Source organism: Girardinichthys multiradiatus, chromosome 2 (genome assembly GCF_021462225.1).
Source record: "Girardinichthys multiradiatus isolate DD_20200921_A chromosome 2, DD_fGirMul_XY1, whole genome shotgun sequence".
NCBI lineage: Eukaryota > Metazoa > Chordata > Actinopteri > Cyprinodontiformes > Goodeidae > Girardinichthys > Girardinichthys multiradiatus.
Genome location: NC_061795.1, coordinates 27492068 through 27510518, shown reverse-complemented (window position 1 = coordinate 27510518; position 18451 = coordinate 27492068). Strand labels below are relative to the sequence as shown.

The 18451-nt window shown below is 41.6% G+C and overlaps 1 protein-coding gene across 1 annotated transcript; it reads right to left on the bottom strand.

Annotated features, from left to right (window-relative positions):
* Positions 1 to 870: 870 nt before the first annotated feature.
* Positions 871 to 6933, bottom strand: ankrd34c (ankyrin repeat domain 34C). The gene is made up of 2 exons (XM_047352007.1): positions 6613 to 6933; positions 871 to 2761 (listed from the first exon to the last, which is right to left on the bottom strand). The coding sequence occupies exon 2, from the start codon at positions 2710 to 2712 to the stop codon at positions 1123 to 1125; it is 1590 nt and encodes a 529-aa protein (XP_047207963.1). The 5' UTR covers positions 2713 to 2761; positions 6613 to 6933; the 3' UTR covers positions 871 to 1122.
* Positions 6934 to 18451: the final 11518 nt, after the last annotated feature.

The window sequence follows — 18451 nt, the reverse complement described above, 5'->3', positions numbered from 1 at the left end:
AAACCAACTCCATGAGGATGGTATGAGGGCCCGATGTCCACAAATGGGGGTTGTTCTCACAGCCCAACACCGTGCAGGACGCTTGGCATTTGCCAGAGAACACTAGGATTGGCAAATTCGCCACTGGCACCCTGTGCTCTTCACAGATGAAAGCAGGTTCACACTGAGCACGTGACAGACGTGACAGAGTCTGGAGACACCGTGGAGAGCGATCTGCTGCCTGCAATATCCCTCAGCATAACCAGTTTGGCAGTGGGTCAGTAATGGTGTGGGGTGGCATTTCTTTGGAGGGCTGCATGGTCCTCCATATGCTCACCAGAGGTAGCCTGACTGCCATTAGGCACCGAGATGAGATCCTCAGACCCCTTGTGAGACCATATGCTGGTGCGGTTGGCCCTGGGTTTCTCCTAATGCAGGACAATGCTAGACCTCATGTGGCTGGAGTGTGTCAGCAGTTCTTGCAAGATGAAGACATTGAAGCTATGGACTGGCCCGCCTGTTAACCAGACCTGAATCCGATTGAGCACATATGGGACATCATGTCTCGCTCCATCCACCAACATCACGTTGCACCACAGACTGTTCAGGACTTGGCGGATGCTTTAGTCCAGGTCTGGGAGGAGATCCCTCAGGAGACCATCTGCTGTCTCATCAGGAGCATGCCCAGGCGTTGTAGGTAGGTCATACAGGTACATGGAGGCCACACACAATACTGAGCCTCATTTTGACTTGTTTTAAGGACATTACATCAAAGTTGGATCAGCCTGTAGTGTGTTTTTCCACTTTAATTTTGTGTGTGACTCCAAATCCAGGCCTACATTGGTTAATAAATTAAATTTCCATTGATGATTTTTGTGTGATTTTGTCGTCAGCACATTCAACTTTGTACAGAACAAAGTATTCAATGAGAATATTTCATTCATTCAGATCTAGGATGTGTTATTTGAGTGTTCCCTTTATTTTATTGAGCAGAGTATATTTATGTAGATATATTTGTTAGAAATTATACATTATTCAACATCGAGACAGCTGTGTGTACACACAGCAGACCCTATGGATGTACTTCCTGCCATTATAGGGTGCTTTCATGTCTACTACCCCTTTGCTGCATTAATGCCATAACTAATGAGGAGGCTCCTCAAAATCATAAAGTTGTTTCATCTGCTCCACTTGCATAGAGTGCCTTCTCACAAGTTTCTTCTTCGACTTAAGACCTCCTGTCTTTGGTGTGCTTGGTGCTACTGGGGCTATAGATTTAATGCCTGTTGAAAGAGGTGAAGAGGGCTTGTTACCAGCCCCAATATCAGGAATGGGTGGGTTCGGGTTGACATTGAGAGGCGGCAGGTGGCCAGGCCTAGTGTGAGAGATGTAGTCTAATAGTAGTGTGCCAGAGCCCCTCCTCTCCAGGAGGCCAGGTGGACGCCTACGTGCCGTGCTCGGAGAGGAGGTGCTGGCATTGCTGTCAAGAGATTCTCGGGAACTGGTGAGCATTGCAAGTGGAGAGGTGTTTAGTTTCCTTCGCTCCGCTGGGACTTTAGGAGGGTCCAACATGGCCGAGTCTGAGTAGAGCTGTGAGTCTGAGTCATAGTGATCGTTACCCAGACGTCTCCTGTACAACGTATCTCTGAGGCTGACTTGTCCACTGCAGCTGCTGCCGTTCTCCTGCTCTGTGGGCACGGTACTGCGCCGAGCCAGCGGCTGGTGCTGTCCAAGAGATCTTTCGTATGACGGCTTAGATGTTGGAGGAACTGATAATGAGGTTGTCATTTTGCACAGCTGGTCACCCACCGGTGGGAATAGGCTGTCCTTCCCATCCACGCTGCTCTGTCGGGACAAAGCGGATCTCTTACTCAGAGAGAGTCCGTTTACCCCAGCAACAACATCCTCATCAGAGCTGGCAGTCTTGCTCTCCTCATGGGCAGCAGCTGCAGCAAGGACCGAGGGAGCAATCAGTCCCCAGGGCTCTGATTGCAGCCGCTTCAGCTGAGGCAAACGTGCACGCTTGGGGTTCGCGGGGCGGCGAGTTGGAGACGAGGGCCCGTTTGTGAGCTTTGCTGCTGCGACAGACGTTTTGAGCTTCGTCTGGAAGCTGAAGACTGTGTTTTGTTGCTCCTGCTCAGATGTGGGAGATGCAGTGACATTGATGTCAGAGGGAGAGGCGCAGTATTCTGGAGATGACCTCTCCACCAGCTCTGGCGATGGGGGCACATTTAGATACTGCTTGGTGGTTTTAGTGCCAGATGGTGATTTGTCTGTAGTGATTATGATTACTTCCTTTCCTTTAGCTTTGCATGCATCCAAAAGTAATTTTAATGTCTCCTTTTCGTCTGCGTTGATGGCATAGACCAGAGCCGAGGCCCCGCTCCTGTCCTCCAGACTGGGATCAGCACTGTTGCTCAGCAGGTGATCCACCACTTCGTGTCCGGCCTTATGGATGCAGGCGTGCATTAGGGCCGTCCTGCCCGCCTTGTCCTGTATGTTGGGGTCTGCTTGGTTATCCAGCAGATATTTGACAAGCTTCGACTTGCTCACGCTTTGTGGGTCGGAGTGTGTGGACATGCATGCCACCATGAGGGGCGTCTCTCCGCGTTCATTGCTCTCATTGATGTATGCACCTCCTTCCAGCAGGAGCCTGGTGAGTCTTAAGCGTCTGAGCCACACTGCCTTCAGGAGAGAGTTTCCATCTGTGCGTAGCTCCAAAATGTCTGCCATTTCCCCAACCTATTGCAGGTGCTCAGTGTTGAACTTACAGCTTACAGACCTTCAAAGAAAGTGTAGAATTAGTTCAGCATATATCCTGAAATCTTGCAGTTAAGACTCACAAGTATTTTCATGAAAGTACAGGTCCTTCTCAAAATATTAGCATATTGTGATAAAGTTCATTATTTTCCATAATGTCATGATGAAAATTTAACATTCATATATTTTAGATTCATTGCACACTAACTGAAATATTTCAGGTCTTTTATTGTCTTAATACGGATGATTTCGGCATACAACTCATGAAAACCCAAAATTCCTATCTCACAAAATTAACATATTTCATCCGACCAATAAAAGAAAAGTGTTTTTGATACAAAAAACGTCAACCTTCAAATAATCATGTACAGTTATGCACTCAATACTTGGTCGGGAATCCTTTTGCAGAAATGACTGCTTCAATGCGGCGTGGCATGGAGGCAATCAGCCTGTGGCACTGCTGAGGTCTTATGGAGGCCCAGGATGCTTCGATAGCGGCCTTTAGCTCATCCAGAGTGTTGGGTCTTGAGTCTCTCAACGTTCTCTTCACAATATCCCACAGATTCTCTATGGGGTTCAGGTCAGGAGAGTTGGCAGGCCAATTGAGCACAGTGATACCATGGTCAGTAAACCATTTACCAGTGGTTTTGGCACTGTGAGCAGGTGCCAGGTCATGCTCAAAAATGAAATCTTCATCTCCATAAAGCTTTTCAGCAGTTGGAAGCATGAAGTGCTCCAAAATCTCCTGATAGCTAGCTGCATTGACCCTGCCCTTGATAAAACACAGTGGACCAACACCAGCAGCTGACACGGCACCCCAGACCATCACTGACTGTGGGTACTTGACACTGGACTTCTGGCATTTTGGCATTTCCTTCTCCCCAGTCTTCCTCCAGACTCTGGCACCTTGATTTCCGAATGACATGCAGAATTTGCTTTCATCCGAAAAAAGTACTTTGGACCACTGAGCAACAGTCCAGTGCTGCTTCTCTGTAGCCCAGGTCAGGCGCTTCTGCCGCTGTTTCTGGTTCAAAAGTGGCTTGACCTGGGGAATGCGGCACCTGTAGCCCATTTCCTGCACACGCCTGTGCACGGTGGCTCTGGATGTTTCTACTCCAGACTCAGTCCACTGCTTCCGCAGGTCCCCCAAGGTCTGGAATCGGCCCTTCTCCACAATCTTCCTCAGGGTCCGGTTACCTCTTCTTATTGTGCAGCGTTTTCTGCCACACTTTTTCCTTCCCACAGACTTCCCATTGAGGTGCCTTGCTACAGCACTCTGGGAACAGCCTATTCATTCAGAAATTTCTTTCTGTGTCTTACCCTCTTGCTTGAGGGTGTCAATAGTGGCCTTCTGGACAGCAGTCAGGTCGGCAGTCTTACCCATGATTGGGGTTTTGAGTGATGAACCAGGCTGGGAGTTTTAAAGGCCTCAGGAATCTTTTGCAGGTGTTTAGAGTTAACTCGTTGATTCAGATGATTAGGTTCATAGCTCGTTTAGAGACCCTTTTAATGATATGCTAATTTTGTGAGATAGGAATTTTGGGTTTTCATGAGCTGTATGCCAAAATCATCTGTATTAAGACAATAAAAGACCTGAAATATTTCAGTTAGTGTGCAATGAATCTAAAATATATGAATGTTAAATTTTCATCATGACATTATGGAAAATAATGAACTTTATCACAATATGCTAATATTTTGAGAAGGACCTGTATCTGTATGTCCAAATGTGTGCAAGTTTTTCTCCACTTAATCAGTGGCGGTTCTTGCAAGAATGTATGATTCCTTAAAAAAAAAAACTGTGAAATTGCCCTTTAATTAAAGCTGAATCTGAAGCTGCAATAAAAATTTCAACTTCATTAAACAGCTCCAGTGTACAGCGTAATTTTCATTCAGTGCTTTATACCAACTCTGGTCCTTATTGAACAGAAAGGCAAAATAAGCAACAGAAAACTTGTTTGGAACAATTGACTGTTTTATCATCCTGGCAATTCCCCAAAGGCCATGCCACCCTGGGCAATTAGCCATATTAATCAAAATCTGCCACTACCTCAAATTCTAAAACAAGACGTAAAGGCAGAGCTGCTACTAAAATAGTTCATCCAAGCAAACATTGTCTCTCTGCACTGACTTAGTTTGCCCACATATGCCATAGGCATGAATTTAGAAAAAGTATGTTCATTTTAATTATATTTATGAAAATGATAGCCAGAGCAAATAGTTTCACATTCTCAAAGACCAGAGATGTTTGTGCCATGCAGATTGGGCAAAATAAATCAAAATTCTTTAGCTGCTAAAAGTTGGTGGTAATTTTGGTGTAGGAGAAGAAAAGAATATATGCTGACATGCGGTCCTGTTGGCTATACATACAGTAAAAAAGGCAGAAGGTAGAATTCCTCCTCTTTTCTAATGAGGACTATTATTTTTGCAAATAATTTTAATAACTTAAATTGTCTGAACTGTATTTGAAATTATTTAGCTGCTTTTTATGTACAAAAACAATCACAGGGCTCATATATGATACAAGTCCTGTGATTGTAGAATGTCCTGAAATTGTTTACATGCAGAGGTTAAAAAAACTTTCTGAAAATAGGGCCAAAAGTAAAGTAAAGCCCCTTCTATTACTTATTAAGCAATATTAATAGAATGTAATTGTGCAGATATTTGATGTTATTCTGATATAACTACTGGTTTGTACAGCATATTTGTATTTGTAATTTTGCACTTTGAATGAATCAGTTAAAGTAATGCCCATTTTCTCTGCTATTCAAAATGTCTAGCTTCACTTATTGTTTTAAAAACACATCGTGGTTCCTTTAGTCAAATGTTGTTTTTAGGAATGCCTCATCAGTCCAGGAACTCGAAAAAAAAAAAAGTTAAAGTAAAACATGTTTTCTTCATGTCTTTGATAACTTCAGCCACTGTGTCTGTGGCTGAGGAGAGAACAATTGGAACCAGATGCAAATTCAGGTGCTCACATCTGCTGGGCTCTGTGGGCGTCTTTCCCTCTGCATGTATTTAGTGCAGTCTGCTTTGTGCAGAGACAAAGCAACGGAGAGACACAAAACAGTTGCAAAAGAACGGTAGAGATTAAACTACTTCATGAATCCCGCCGTTTGTTTATTCAGTGCTTACCTACATGTTAACGACCAGCAGGTGGCAGTCGGATACAACATGAAGATCATAAATAAAAGTTAATAACGAAAAAACCTTGCAGTAAATATATTCTGTAGGCTGAATAAAACAAATCACATGAAAGCCCTTAAATAGAACATGTAGTTCCCCCATGCATTAAGGTAGGGAACATGGTAACACAACCATTTAGACTTCCAAACAACTGATCCGCGATCAGGTGGCGTAATTTAGTTGAAAAAATAATCAAAACTGATACTTTATCAAGAAAGCAGATTGTATTCTATTACGAGAATGTCTACATGTGCAAAAACACCAGCAGATGTTTTTTGTTGTTGTTTTTTTTAAAATAGCATTTGTTGTGAGTCATACATGTGTATAATATGTTTTCATGTGTATATACTCCAATTTAGCGTCACGTTTTTGTATCTAAATTTAAAAATAGCGGCACAAACATCTGGTGGCATTTAATGATGGCCCAGTCAGAGCCGTCGTGATGAACTTGGCAACAGAGACGCGCTTTATAATAACCTGACAATGCTGCATCTTATATATGAATTATAACGTAAATATTAATTCCTGTGTATAAGAAAAAATTTTTTTTATGGAATGTGAAACGTTAGACGTTAATCTAATTTGCCACTCGGCCGCGACAGAAGACGAGGACACAAAGTTCACTGACCTTCATTTACGATCATTTTTGTAATTTAACAATTTCACACACCAACTTCATGCGCATACCTGCCTCAGAGAAGAGTCTCTCCATGTTCAAAGTGCCCGGTGCCATCTAAGAGAGATGGGGGGCGGGGGGGGGGGGAGCGGGTGTTTTGATTCAAAACACAAAGTTTGTTGCTGGTATCCTTTTTTGCCAGCTGCGGCAGCTCCCATCGATGCGTCCTAGTTTAGGTTACAGTGCGCCGTCCCTTTCTGTCACCATGAGCAAATGATGACGAGCTGTGTGGCTTTTTGTAACGGAGGCGCGCTACATCAGTCCAATGGGGAGTATTCCTTTCACTGCGCACTCAAGGATCACAACCTGGAGATGCGGAGGGTTATAAATAACTTATTTTCTTGCTTGTTGAATGAAACGTGTTGTCTCTTGACGTCAGAGTCGCCCGAAATAAACTGCGTCTGATGAAAAACCGCTGTCCTGATCTTTACATCTGCAGGACGCAAACAAAAAACGAGCGCCACCTTCTATAAACATCGCGATTTTTCTGCATGTATTTCTTTTTGATTATACGAGAGTGAACACTGTAGGAATGGAAGTCGCGGAGAAGCGTTCTGGGCGGCTTTTAATAAAACCAAGTGGTGGCTTCTGGATGTCAAAATTATTAATTCATGCCCCAGTTTATAGTAGTTAATTTTTGCTTAAACATTAACATTGTAGATCTTATCCGTCATGGACCGATCTACATTGTTTGCTACTAAGGGAACAATAACAGGCCTATGTTACCCTTGTGAGCCATTGTTGCCCCTTTATTCATCATTATAAATGTTTTGATGGGGGACCCAGTTTTATATAAGAAAAATCATACACAGTTTTTCAAGGTTTTTGCAAGACAGAATATGAAAAATGTGGTGTGAATTTGTATGAAAGTACACTCCCTTTATTCTAATAGCCCTAAATAAAATCCAGGGTCAGACCTTATCTTATCACACAGTTTACCTGTGTGCAATTTTACCTCAGAGTAAATACAATTTCCCTGTGAAGGCCTTAGAGCTTTGAGAACATTAGACCAAACAGTGTCATTAATACCAAGGAGCACAGCAGACAAGTCAGGCTGAAAGTTGTATAGAAGTTTAAAGTAGAGTTAGAGTTAGATTTTTAAAAATATCCCAATCATTGAACAGCTCACTGAGCTTTATTCAATCCATCAGGCAAAAATGAAAAGAGCATTGCACAACTGCAGACCTACCAAGACATGGCCATGCACCTAAATTGACAGGTAAGGAAAGCATTAGTCAGAGAAGCAGCCAAGACGGCCATGCAGCTTTGGAGGAGCTGCAGAAAATCTACAGCTCGTGGTAGAGAATTTGATGATTGGAAAGCCGCACTTCAAAAATCTGAACTTTATGGAAGACTGGCAAGTAGAAAGAGATTGCTGAGAAAAAGCCATTAAAAGATGCTGTTTCAATTTGTCACAGCAAACATGTGGAAGAAATTGTTCTGATCAGACGAGACCAGAATTAGACTTTTTGGCCTACATGCAAAGCACTATGACATACAGTGCATTCCAGCATAAACAAGCCAACCCTACAGTGAAAAAAAATATGTTGGCATTATTATGCTGTGGGGTTGCTTTTCTATAGCGAGTACGGAGAAACTGGTCAGAATTGATGATAAGATGGATGCAGATAAGATCCTCGAAGTAAACCTGTCAGAGGCTGCAAAAAGACTTGAAACTGGAGTGGATGTTAACGCTCCAGCAGGACAACAAACCTAAACTTACAGTAACAAGCCAGTGGTATGACATTGTTTAGATCAGTGGATGTTAATAGGTTAGAATGCCATGGTCAAACTGAAAACCATTTTGCAAAAAACGAATGAGCCAAACATTGTATTCGCAAAGCTGCTACAGACATGCCAAAAGAGTTTTGATTGCAATGAAAGGTGGTTCTACACAGTACTGACAGAGGCTGGACTCATATTAAAATTCAAAGATCTTGTATGATTTTTTCTATTTTCTCTCACATATGCACTACTTTGTGTTTATCTATCACATAAAATGCAGAGGCAAATCCCAGTAAAATGAAATGAAGCTTGTGGTTGTAACATGACGATATGTGAAAAGGTTCTATAGTTTTTCTAGGTGCTGCATATTTTTCCACACCCAGGTATATTTACAGTGTACAATTAAAGAGGCCAAAACCTGTAGCAGCCATCGTCACCATACAGCCTAATATGGACATTTCTATTTTTAGGTTGCTATGAGACAGCACAGAGGCAGTTTCTAATGAGAACAGTGATGTTCTCAGCACTGCAAGGAACAGGTAAATCAGACCCACAACATACCACCAATGGCAGCTAAGCGTTCATGGAATTTTATGGAGATAATCTTTGCAAGTGGTGGATTTGTTTTCCTTGAACCATGCTCTTTTCCCTCCCAGACAGAGACTTATCAGTTTATTAACCATCCAAACACCTGATGTTTCAGAAATTCCAGTTGTCAATGCTTGCAGTGATTTTTCACCTGTGATTGGCTCCCCTGTCCCTCAGGATGTGTTGTTTACAAGACACATGGAGGTGGTTTTATGAAACAGCACACACCATTACCACTGAGTCAAAAGACACATCTCTCTCCATCCACATTCAAGAAGCAATAAACAGAAATGCAGTAGCAAAAAATACTTACAGTTCCGGTTATAAGTTTACATATGCTCATCATGGACATAAATATCATGGGGACTTTGGGCTTTTACTGATGCATTTGATTTCAAACCAGGATCATAAATATATATACAGATATATACACTCACTGGCCACTTTTTTAGGTACACCTGTCCAACTGCTCTTTAGCGCAAATTTCTAATCAGCCAATCACAGCAACTCAATGCATTTAGGCATGTAGACATGGTCACGATGATCTGCTGCAGTTCAAACCGAGCATCAGACGGGCTGTTCTGAGTATTTCAGAAACTGCCGATCTATTGGGATTTTCACGCACTACCATCTCTGGGGTTTACAGAGAATGGTCCGAAAAAGAGAAAATATCCAGGGAGCAGCAGTTCTGTGGGTGCAAATGCCTTGTTGATGCCAGAGGTCAGAGGAGAATGGCCAGACTGCTTCAAGCTGATAGAAAGGCAACAGTAACTCAAATAACCACTCGTTACAACCAAGGCATGCAGAAGAGCATCTCTGAATGCACAACACGTCGAACCTTGAGGCGGATGGGCTACAGCAGCAGAAGACCACACCGGGTGCCACTCCTGTCAGCTAAGAACAGGAAACTGAGGCTACAATTCGCACAGGGTCACCAAAATTGGACAATAGAAGAATGGAAAAACGTTGCCTGGTCTGATGTATCTAGATGTCTGCTGCAACATTCAGATGCTAGGGTCAGAAGTTTGCGTAACAACATGAAAGCATGGATCCATCCTGCCTTGTATAAACAGTTCAGGCTGGTGGTGTAATGGTGTGGGGGATATTTTCTTGGCACACTTTGGGCCCCTTAGTATCAATTGAGCATTGTGTCAACGCCACAGCCTACTTGAGTTTTGTTGCTGACCGTGTCCATCCCTTTATGACCACAGTGTACCCATCTTCTGATGGTTACTTCCAGCAGGATAACGGGCCATGTCATAAAGCACGAATCAACTCAGACTGGTTTCTTGAACATGACAATGAGTTCACTGGACTCAAATGGCCTCCACAGTCACCAGATCTCAATCCAATAGAGCACCTTTGGGATGTGGTGGAACGGGAGATTTGCATCATGAATGTGCAGCCGACAAACCTGCAGCATCTGTGTGATGATATCATGTCAATATGGACCAAACTCTCTCAGGAATGTTTCAAGTACCTTGTTGAATCTATGCCACAAAGGATTAAGGCAGTTCTGAAGGCAAAAGGGGGTCCAACCAGGTACTAGCAAGGTGTACCTAAAGGGAACACTTAAATAACACATCCTGGATCTGAATAAATGAAATATTCTCATTGAATACTTTGTTCTGTACAAAGTTGAATGTGCTGACAAAAAAATCACACAAAAATCATCAATGAAAATCTAATTTATTAACCAATGTAGGCCTGGATTTGGAGTCACACACAAAATTAAAGTGGAAAAACACACTACAGGCTGATCCAACTTTGATGTAATGTCCTTAAAACAAGTCAAAATGAGGCTCAGTATTGTGTGTGGCCTCCACGTGCCTGTATGACCTACCTACAACACCTGGGCATGCTCCTGATGAGACGGCGGATGGTCTCCTGAGGGATCTCCTCCCAGACCTGGACTAAAGCATCCATCAACTCCTGGACAGTCTGTGATGCAACGTGACGTTGGTGGATGGAGCGAGACATGATGTCCCATATGTGCTCAATCGGATTCAGGTCTGGTTAACAGGCGGGCCAGTCCATAGCTTCAATGCCTTCATCTTGCAGGAACTGCTGACACACTCCAGCCACATGAGGTCTAGCATTGTCCTGCATTAGGAGGAACCCAGGGCCAACCGCACCAGCATATGGTCTCACAAGGGGTCTGAGGATCTCATCTCGGTGCCTAATGGCAGTCAGGCTACCTCTGGTGAGCATATGGAGGACCATGCGACCCTCCAAAGAAATGCCACCCCACACCATTACTGACCCACTGCCAAACTGGTTATGCTGAGGGATATTGCAGGCAGCAGATCGCTCTCCACGGTGTCTCCAGACTCTGTCACGTCTGTCACGTGCTCAGTGTGAACCTGCTTTCATCTGTGAAGAGCACAGGGCACCAGTGGCGAATTTGCCAATCCTGGTGTTCTCTGGCAAATGCCAAGCGTTCTGCATGGTGTTGGGCTGTGAGCACAACCCTCATTTGTGGATGTCAGGCACTCATATCATCCTCATGGAGTCGGTTTCTATCCGTTTGTGCAGACACATGCATATTTGTGGCCCGCTGGAGGTCATTTTGCAGGGCTCTGGCAGTGCTCTTCCTGTTCCTCCTTGCACAAAGGTGGAGGTAGGGGTCCTGCTGCTGGGTTGTTGCCCTCCTACGGCCTCCTCCACATCTCCTGGTGTACTGGCCTGTCTCCTGGTAGAGCCTCCAGGCTCTGGACACTACGCTGACAGACACAGCAAACCTTCTTGCCACAGCTCGCATTGATGTGCCATCCTGGATGAGCTGCACTACTTGAGCCACTTGTGTGGGTTGTAGAGTCCGTCTCATGCTACCATGAGTGTGAAAGCACCACCAACATTCAAAAGTGACCAAAACATCAGCCAGAAAGCATAGGTACTGAGACGTGGTCTGTGGTCCCCACCTGCAGAACCACTCCTTTATTGAGTGTGTCTTGCTAATCGCCAAAGATTTCCCCCTGTTGTCTTTTCCATTTGCACAACATCATGTGAAATTGATTGCCAATCAGTGTTGCTTCCAAAGTGGACAGTTTGATTTCACAGAAGTTTGATTTACTTGGAGTTATATTGTGTTGCTTAAGTGTTCCCTTTATTATTTTGAGCAGTGTATATATATATATATATATATATATACAGTACAGACCAAAAGTTTGGACACACCTTCTCATTCAAAGAGTTTTCTTTATTTTCATGACTATGAATATTTTAGCTTCACACTGAAGGCATCAAAACTATGAATTAACAAATGTGGAATTATATACTGAACAAACAAGTGTGAAACAACTGAAATATGTCTTATATTCTAGGTTCTTCAAAGTAGCCACCTTTTGCTGTGATTACTGCTCCACACACTCTTGACATTCTGTTGATGAGCTTCAAGAGGTCGTCACCTGAAACGGTTTTCCAACAGTCTTGAAAGAGTTCCCAGAGATGCTTAGCACTTGTTGGTCCTTTTGCCTTCACTCTGCGGTCCAGCTCACCCCAAACCATTTCGATTAGGTTCAGGTCCAGTGACTGTGGAGGCCAGGTCATCTGGTGCAGCACCCCATCACTTTCCTTCTTGGTCAAATAGCCCTTACACAGCCTGGAGGTGTGTTTGGGGTCATTGTCCTGTTGAAAAATAAATGATGGTCCAACTAAATGCAAACCGGATGGAATAGCATGCCGCTGCAAGATGCTGTGGTAGCCATGCTGGTTCAGTATGCCTTCAATTATGAATAAATCCCCAACAGTGTCACCAGCAAAGCACCCCCACACCATCACACCTCCTCCTCCATGCTTCACGGTGGGAACCAGGCATGTAGAGTCCATCTGTTCACCTCTTCTGCGCCGCACAAAGACACGGTGGTTGGAACCAAAGATTTAAAACTTGGACTCATCAGACCAAAGGACAGATTTACCCTGGTCTAATGTCCATTTCTTGTGTTCTTTAGCCCAAACAAGTCTCTTCTGCTTGTTGCCTGTCCTCAGCAGTGGTTTCCTAGCAGCTATTTTACCACGAAGGCCTGATTCACACAGTCTCCTCTTAACAGTTGTTCTAGAGATGTGTCTGCTGCTAGAACTCTGTGTGGCATTGACTTGTTCTCTAATCTGAGCTGCTGTTAACCTGCAATTTCTGAGGCACTTGGGGACACTTTCAAAGTTTTCCTAATAGTTCGGACTGACTGACCTTCATTTCTTAAAGTAATGATGGCCACTCGTTTTTCTTTACTTAGCTGCTTTTTTCTTGCCAAAATACAAATTCTAACAGTCTATTCAGTAGGACTATCAGCTGTGTACTGTATCTACCTCCTGCACAACACAACTGATGGTCCCAACTCCATTTATAAGACTTGAAATTCCACTTATTAAACCTGACAGGGCACACCTGTGAAGTGAAAACCATTTCAGATGACTACCTCTTGAAGCTCATCAACAGAATGCCAAGAGTGTGTGGAGCAGTAATCAAAGCAAAAGGTGGCTACTTTGAAGAACCTAGAATATAAGACATATTTTCAGTTGTTTCACACTTTTTTTTTCAGTATATAATTCCACATGTGTTAATTTATAGTTTTGATGCCTTCAGTGTGAAGCTACAATATTCATAGTCATGAAAATAAAGACAACGTTTGGTGTGTACTGTATATACACATGTATATATATATATATATACATATATATCTACAGATAGATAGATAGATAGATAGATAGATAGATAGATAGATAGATAGATAGATAGATAGATAGATAGATAGATAGATAGATAGATAGATAGATAGATAGATAGATAGATAGATAGATAGATAGATAGATAGATAGATAGATAGATAGATAGATAGATAGATAGATAGATAGATAGATAGATAGATAGATAGATAGATAGATAGATAGATAGATAGATAGATAGATAGATAGATAGATAGATAGATAGATAGATAGATAGATAGATAGATAGATAGATAGATAGATAGATAGATAGATAGATAGATAGATAGATAGATAGATAGATAGATAGATAGATAGATAGATAGATAGATAGATAGATAGATAGATAGATAGATAGATAGATAGATAGATAGATAGATAGATAGATAGATAGATAGATAGATAGATAGATAGATAGATAGATATACCTTCTGATATTGGGTTAAATGTCTCTCAGCAAACTGCACCTCAGTCGCTCACTTTTTGTAGCCATCAAAAAACCATTGGTATAGGTCTGGAGGATTTCTTTTAAAGTGTTTTTTACATTACCCCAAATAGACAGCTAGCCAGTGAAAAACAAAGTGTAACTCAAACACACATCAATGCTGGTTTTGAAATAGTTTAAGAAGGCTAAAATAAAGCTTCTGGGACCAACATTTCCTCAGCCCTGTCTAAATTAATGGATTATGCTTTAAACTGTGGTCTTTGCCAGGAAGTCAACCAATTGAAAATGAACTCCACCAATTCTGCCAAAAAGAGCTGTCAAATATCAAGCCAGAATTGAGTTGAACCTTGAGTGTCTATGAAAAGCTTACATAAATCTTTAAAAGCCCCAAATTAATATGAGATACTTGCACATGATGCATGTATGTAAATGTCTGAGCAGAACTGTGATTATCTTTATTTAGACTCCATAAATGTCTTTAGAATATTATTTATGTCTGAAAATAGTGTGACCTGATTTGTGCAATAATTATAAAGGACATTTGAGAGATGTATCAAGTTTTCTGTACATAGATATTCAGCTCCTAAAAGGAAAACTAATTTAAGATTTGAAGTAAGTTGAATATTGCCCTGAGCTGCTGTGTGCAGAGGATTGGACCAAGAATTAAGCCAAGGCCAAAGCTCACAGCTTCAGACACCTTCATTAGCTCCATGAGCCACAGAGACGTCAGTGATCCTCATATCTTTAGTCCAACAATGCTGTCATCTGAGGTATATTAAAGGAGGAAATAAATAATTTAAACACTGTCACCCCTGGGAGAACTTTCCATTTTCAGAAATCTTACATTGCAGCTGCTGCTCTTCCTCCCTACCATGCTAAATATAACCTTTTCTTCTGTGTGCATTGTGAGATTTTTACTTATCAGGCTGGTGTTTAGCTCCGGGACTATTTATACATCTGGCAAAAGGACACATAGAAGTTATGAACAGTTTTCCCATTTTGGATTGTCATGCTGAAGAAATTGGCAATAGAAAACAGATCAATAATTTCCTAACAGGATCTCAGAAAAAATCAAATTAACAATAAGTTTCTCAGAACACAATTAAAATCTTAGTCTTAATCTTAATTTTAGTTTGCAGTTGATTATTCCACTGCTAGACTGGAGGGTCTATTTTTAAAATAACAGGTTCATCAGATGTCTGGCTTCACAGACCTATTTTAGGATGGTGAGAATCAGAGGTGATTTCATCAGAGATGGAAAGATGTGCTAAAACCTAACATATGCTATTTGTACATATTGGACTCCTAATCCATACAGCTTCAAAATAGATAGATGCTTTTTTAAGAAAAAACTTCCTGGTTTGCCTTTCAATTAAAAAAATATTTTTCAATAAAAATACATCCTATATTTGAACATTTTATTTTTCTGTTTTTTGTCTCTTGTTGTTTTCATGTCTTAGAGCCACTTTACTTATGTTTTACTCTAGTTGAAATAATCCAAAATACAAATGTCTATATATGCCTGTCAATACTGGAAGTATTAAAAGGTGAAGCCAAACTATCCACAAGAGGACCCCACAAAGCCCAGAAAAAAAGGATATGTTTAAGATGTGACAGTTTACCAAAACCCAGTGACCTATTGAAAAATGCCAGAACTTTTGGTGGACTAAAGAAAATAAGGTCTAGGGGCCACAGTCAGTTTATTAGATGACCCCCAAAAACGAAATTAAAGCCACAGTACATCGTGAAGCACGGTGTTTAAGGCATCATTAAACAGGGATATTATGGTGGTGGTCTTTTTATCTCATATCAGGTGTCATGGATCAGTTTAAATCCATCAAATGCCCTGAAATTAATTGATTGATAAAGCTACGACTGCAAACACACCAGTAAGCAGACTGCACCTTGGTTCCAGACAAGCAAGATTAACGCTATGGAGTGACCAGCCTAATCCCAGGAATTTCACTGAATACAAAACTTTAGGGGGGACATCAAACATACTGTTTCTGAGGCAAATCCACAATAGGATTTTATAATATATACTAAACTAATTCCACACTTTCCTTAAAGCTTTGTGAGCTGTGGCACTGGACCTGGGGCAGGTCAGGGAACGTAGTCCCATGCTCCAGGGCTGGAATATCTGTTGACAGATGCCTGCTCAACATCATGCAACACAGATGGAGAGAAGTTTTCCGAAACACTTTTATACGACTAAATATTAGTGGAGTGATTCACAGGAACTCCAAATCTTCAATAATTATTACGTTTGTAGAATTTGTACACAATGCAGCCACTGCTCTATTTTCACTGGCTTTACTTTCTATAGAGTGATAACAAATGTATTATTATTCCCTATACTTTGAAGAGAATGTGAACAGTAATCACAATGCATTTCCAAGTATATAAATAAAAGCAATTATAGGAATTTGGAGCTCTGCTCACATTTTTTTTAACCCAATGCTTTTATTTTGAACACAACTGTATCATGAAATATTTTGAACCTACAACAGAAATGGGACAGCCTGGTGGGCCCTCTCTAGAAAGGTGACAAAATTCACCGGCTGTATTTTCAAATACTCCCCGAAAACAAGTGAAAACTGTAAAGATAGCAAATAGCTGTTTTATTGGGAATACGTGTGTTGGGAGCAGTAACCTCCTGGTGCCTCCACTGGTTGCTGGGAAACTGGTAGATACCAAGAAATAGTCTGACACATAACACCCCAAAACTGTTAATTTGTTGTTTTCTTTTAACACTTAAGCATCTTACCTGTTTTACCCTGATTCCACTGTTTGTGCGAAGCTTAGTTAGCCAGCTGCTGTCAGTGGCTTCATATCTGACAAGCAGCCACAGGAGGAGTGTTTCAGTCTCAGATATGAGGTAAATAGCATAAAGGATTGTGTTTTTTATTAGGTTTAAAGACAGAAATACTTTGAAAGAATTGCTTCTTGCAAATACGCTGTTTTTGTTTTTCCTATGCTCTTATTCTGCATTAGGAGACAGAGTAGAATTTATCACCTGTTGTTGTGGCGAAACCGTGCCATTTCTTCCTCCATGGTGGTTGTCTCTTTAAAGACTGAGTTTGACATTCTCATGGCATTTGGTGTCTCTGCGATTGTATCAATCGAATGTGTGGGCTGCGACAGCAATAAACTGGCACGAACCCTGCTGCAGCTTTGCACCGGACTGCTACTTGCCTCCCTCAGATTTAGGAGAAAAAACAAATGCCTCCAGTGCAGCTTAAAAGCCTGCCAACCCCTCACATTACTGCTAGTAATTCTTTTTTTTTAACCTTGTCACCCAGTCGTGATTAAAACCCATGAATTATAACACATTCTCAGACACTTTCATGTTCTTCATATTGAAAAGTGCTACTTTCTCATACTTGAAATGTTGAAATGGTTCCACTCCTCTGCACTATTTCTCCCGTCTTCTCTCCTTCTGTTCTTTCACATCTCGCCATGCAGACCAACACCTGTCCTTCTGGCGAGCTGTAATTGAGTTGAGCATTATTCAAGAGCATTATACAGCCAACAGTTTTGCTGGGTGATCATTGTGTATGTCAGCTGTATCCTAGGAGATTGGTGCATATCTAATAAGGAGTTTGTTACTCATTTTGCAGAGTGGGCACTTTGATGTCCGCCGTGTTGAATTTTCTGTTTTAGTTCAACATCCTCCTAATGAAGCCGAGGGGCCAGAAGCCTCAGAATTGGTTGCTTATCAACTCTACAACCCTCTTATTAGGAGTTGTTGGGAAGCCTTTAATTGGATACCGGAATAGGAAGCAGCCTTAATGGCCTTTCATTAATCACATGTTCAAGATATATCCACACATGGCAGTATTGTTTAAAACACTAGGAATTGTATTATAAATCTTGAAACAGAGCTACTCAAGCCTTTAACGTCATTTTTTTTTAAAAACATGTTTGGTATACAGCACTTTCATGTAGAGTTTTAGATCCCGTGTAGCTGCTTCACAAACTAATTAGTGGCAGAATTGATGTTTCGGTGGAATCTGTCACATCTCTCTCACCACCATATCGATTGACTGCCCATGCTAACCCACAAGAGATCTAATGAAAGGCTACGCTGTAAATTCCTTATTGTTAAAAAAAGAGTAAACAGTGATTTTAGCATAGGAAGAAGGTTCCATATCTCTAATGGAAATAAAACCAGTCCTCAAAAGAACTCCCATGCTAGACTTTCAAAATAAGACAGACACTTATTCTACAAAATAAAGGCCTTCTTATTTCACACAGCAGATTAATGCAGCATTAGGCTTAACACTCTGCTGGGACTCAGCCAGTGCCGGAAATGGGACTATGTTGGCCTTTCAAAGTAATGCTTACTGAATTTGTCTAAATACAACCTGAATTTTAAAGTTGATAAAAGG

Coding starts and splice junctions, on each gene's coding strand:
- ankrd34c (XM_047352007.1), bottom strand. CDS start 2,712: ATGGCAGACATTTTGGAGCTACGCACAGATGGAAACTCTCTCCTGAAG.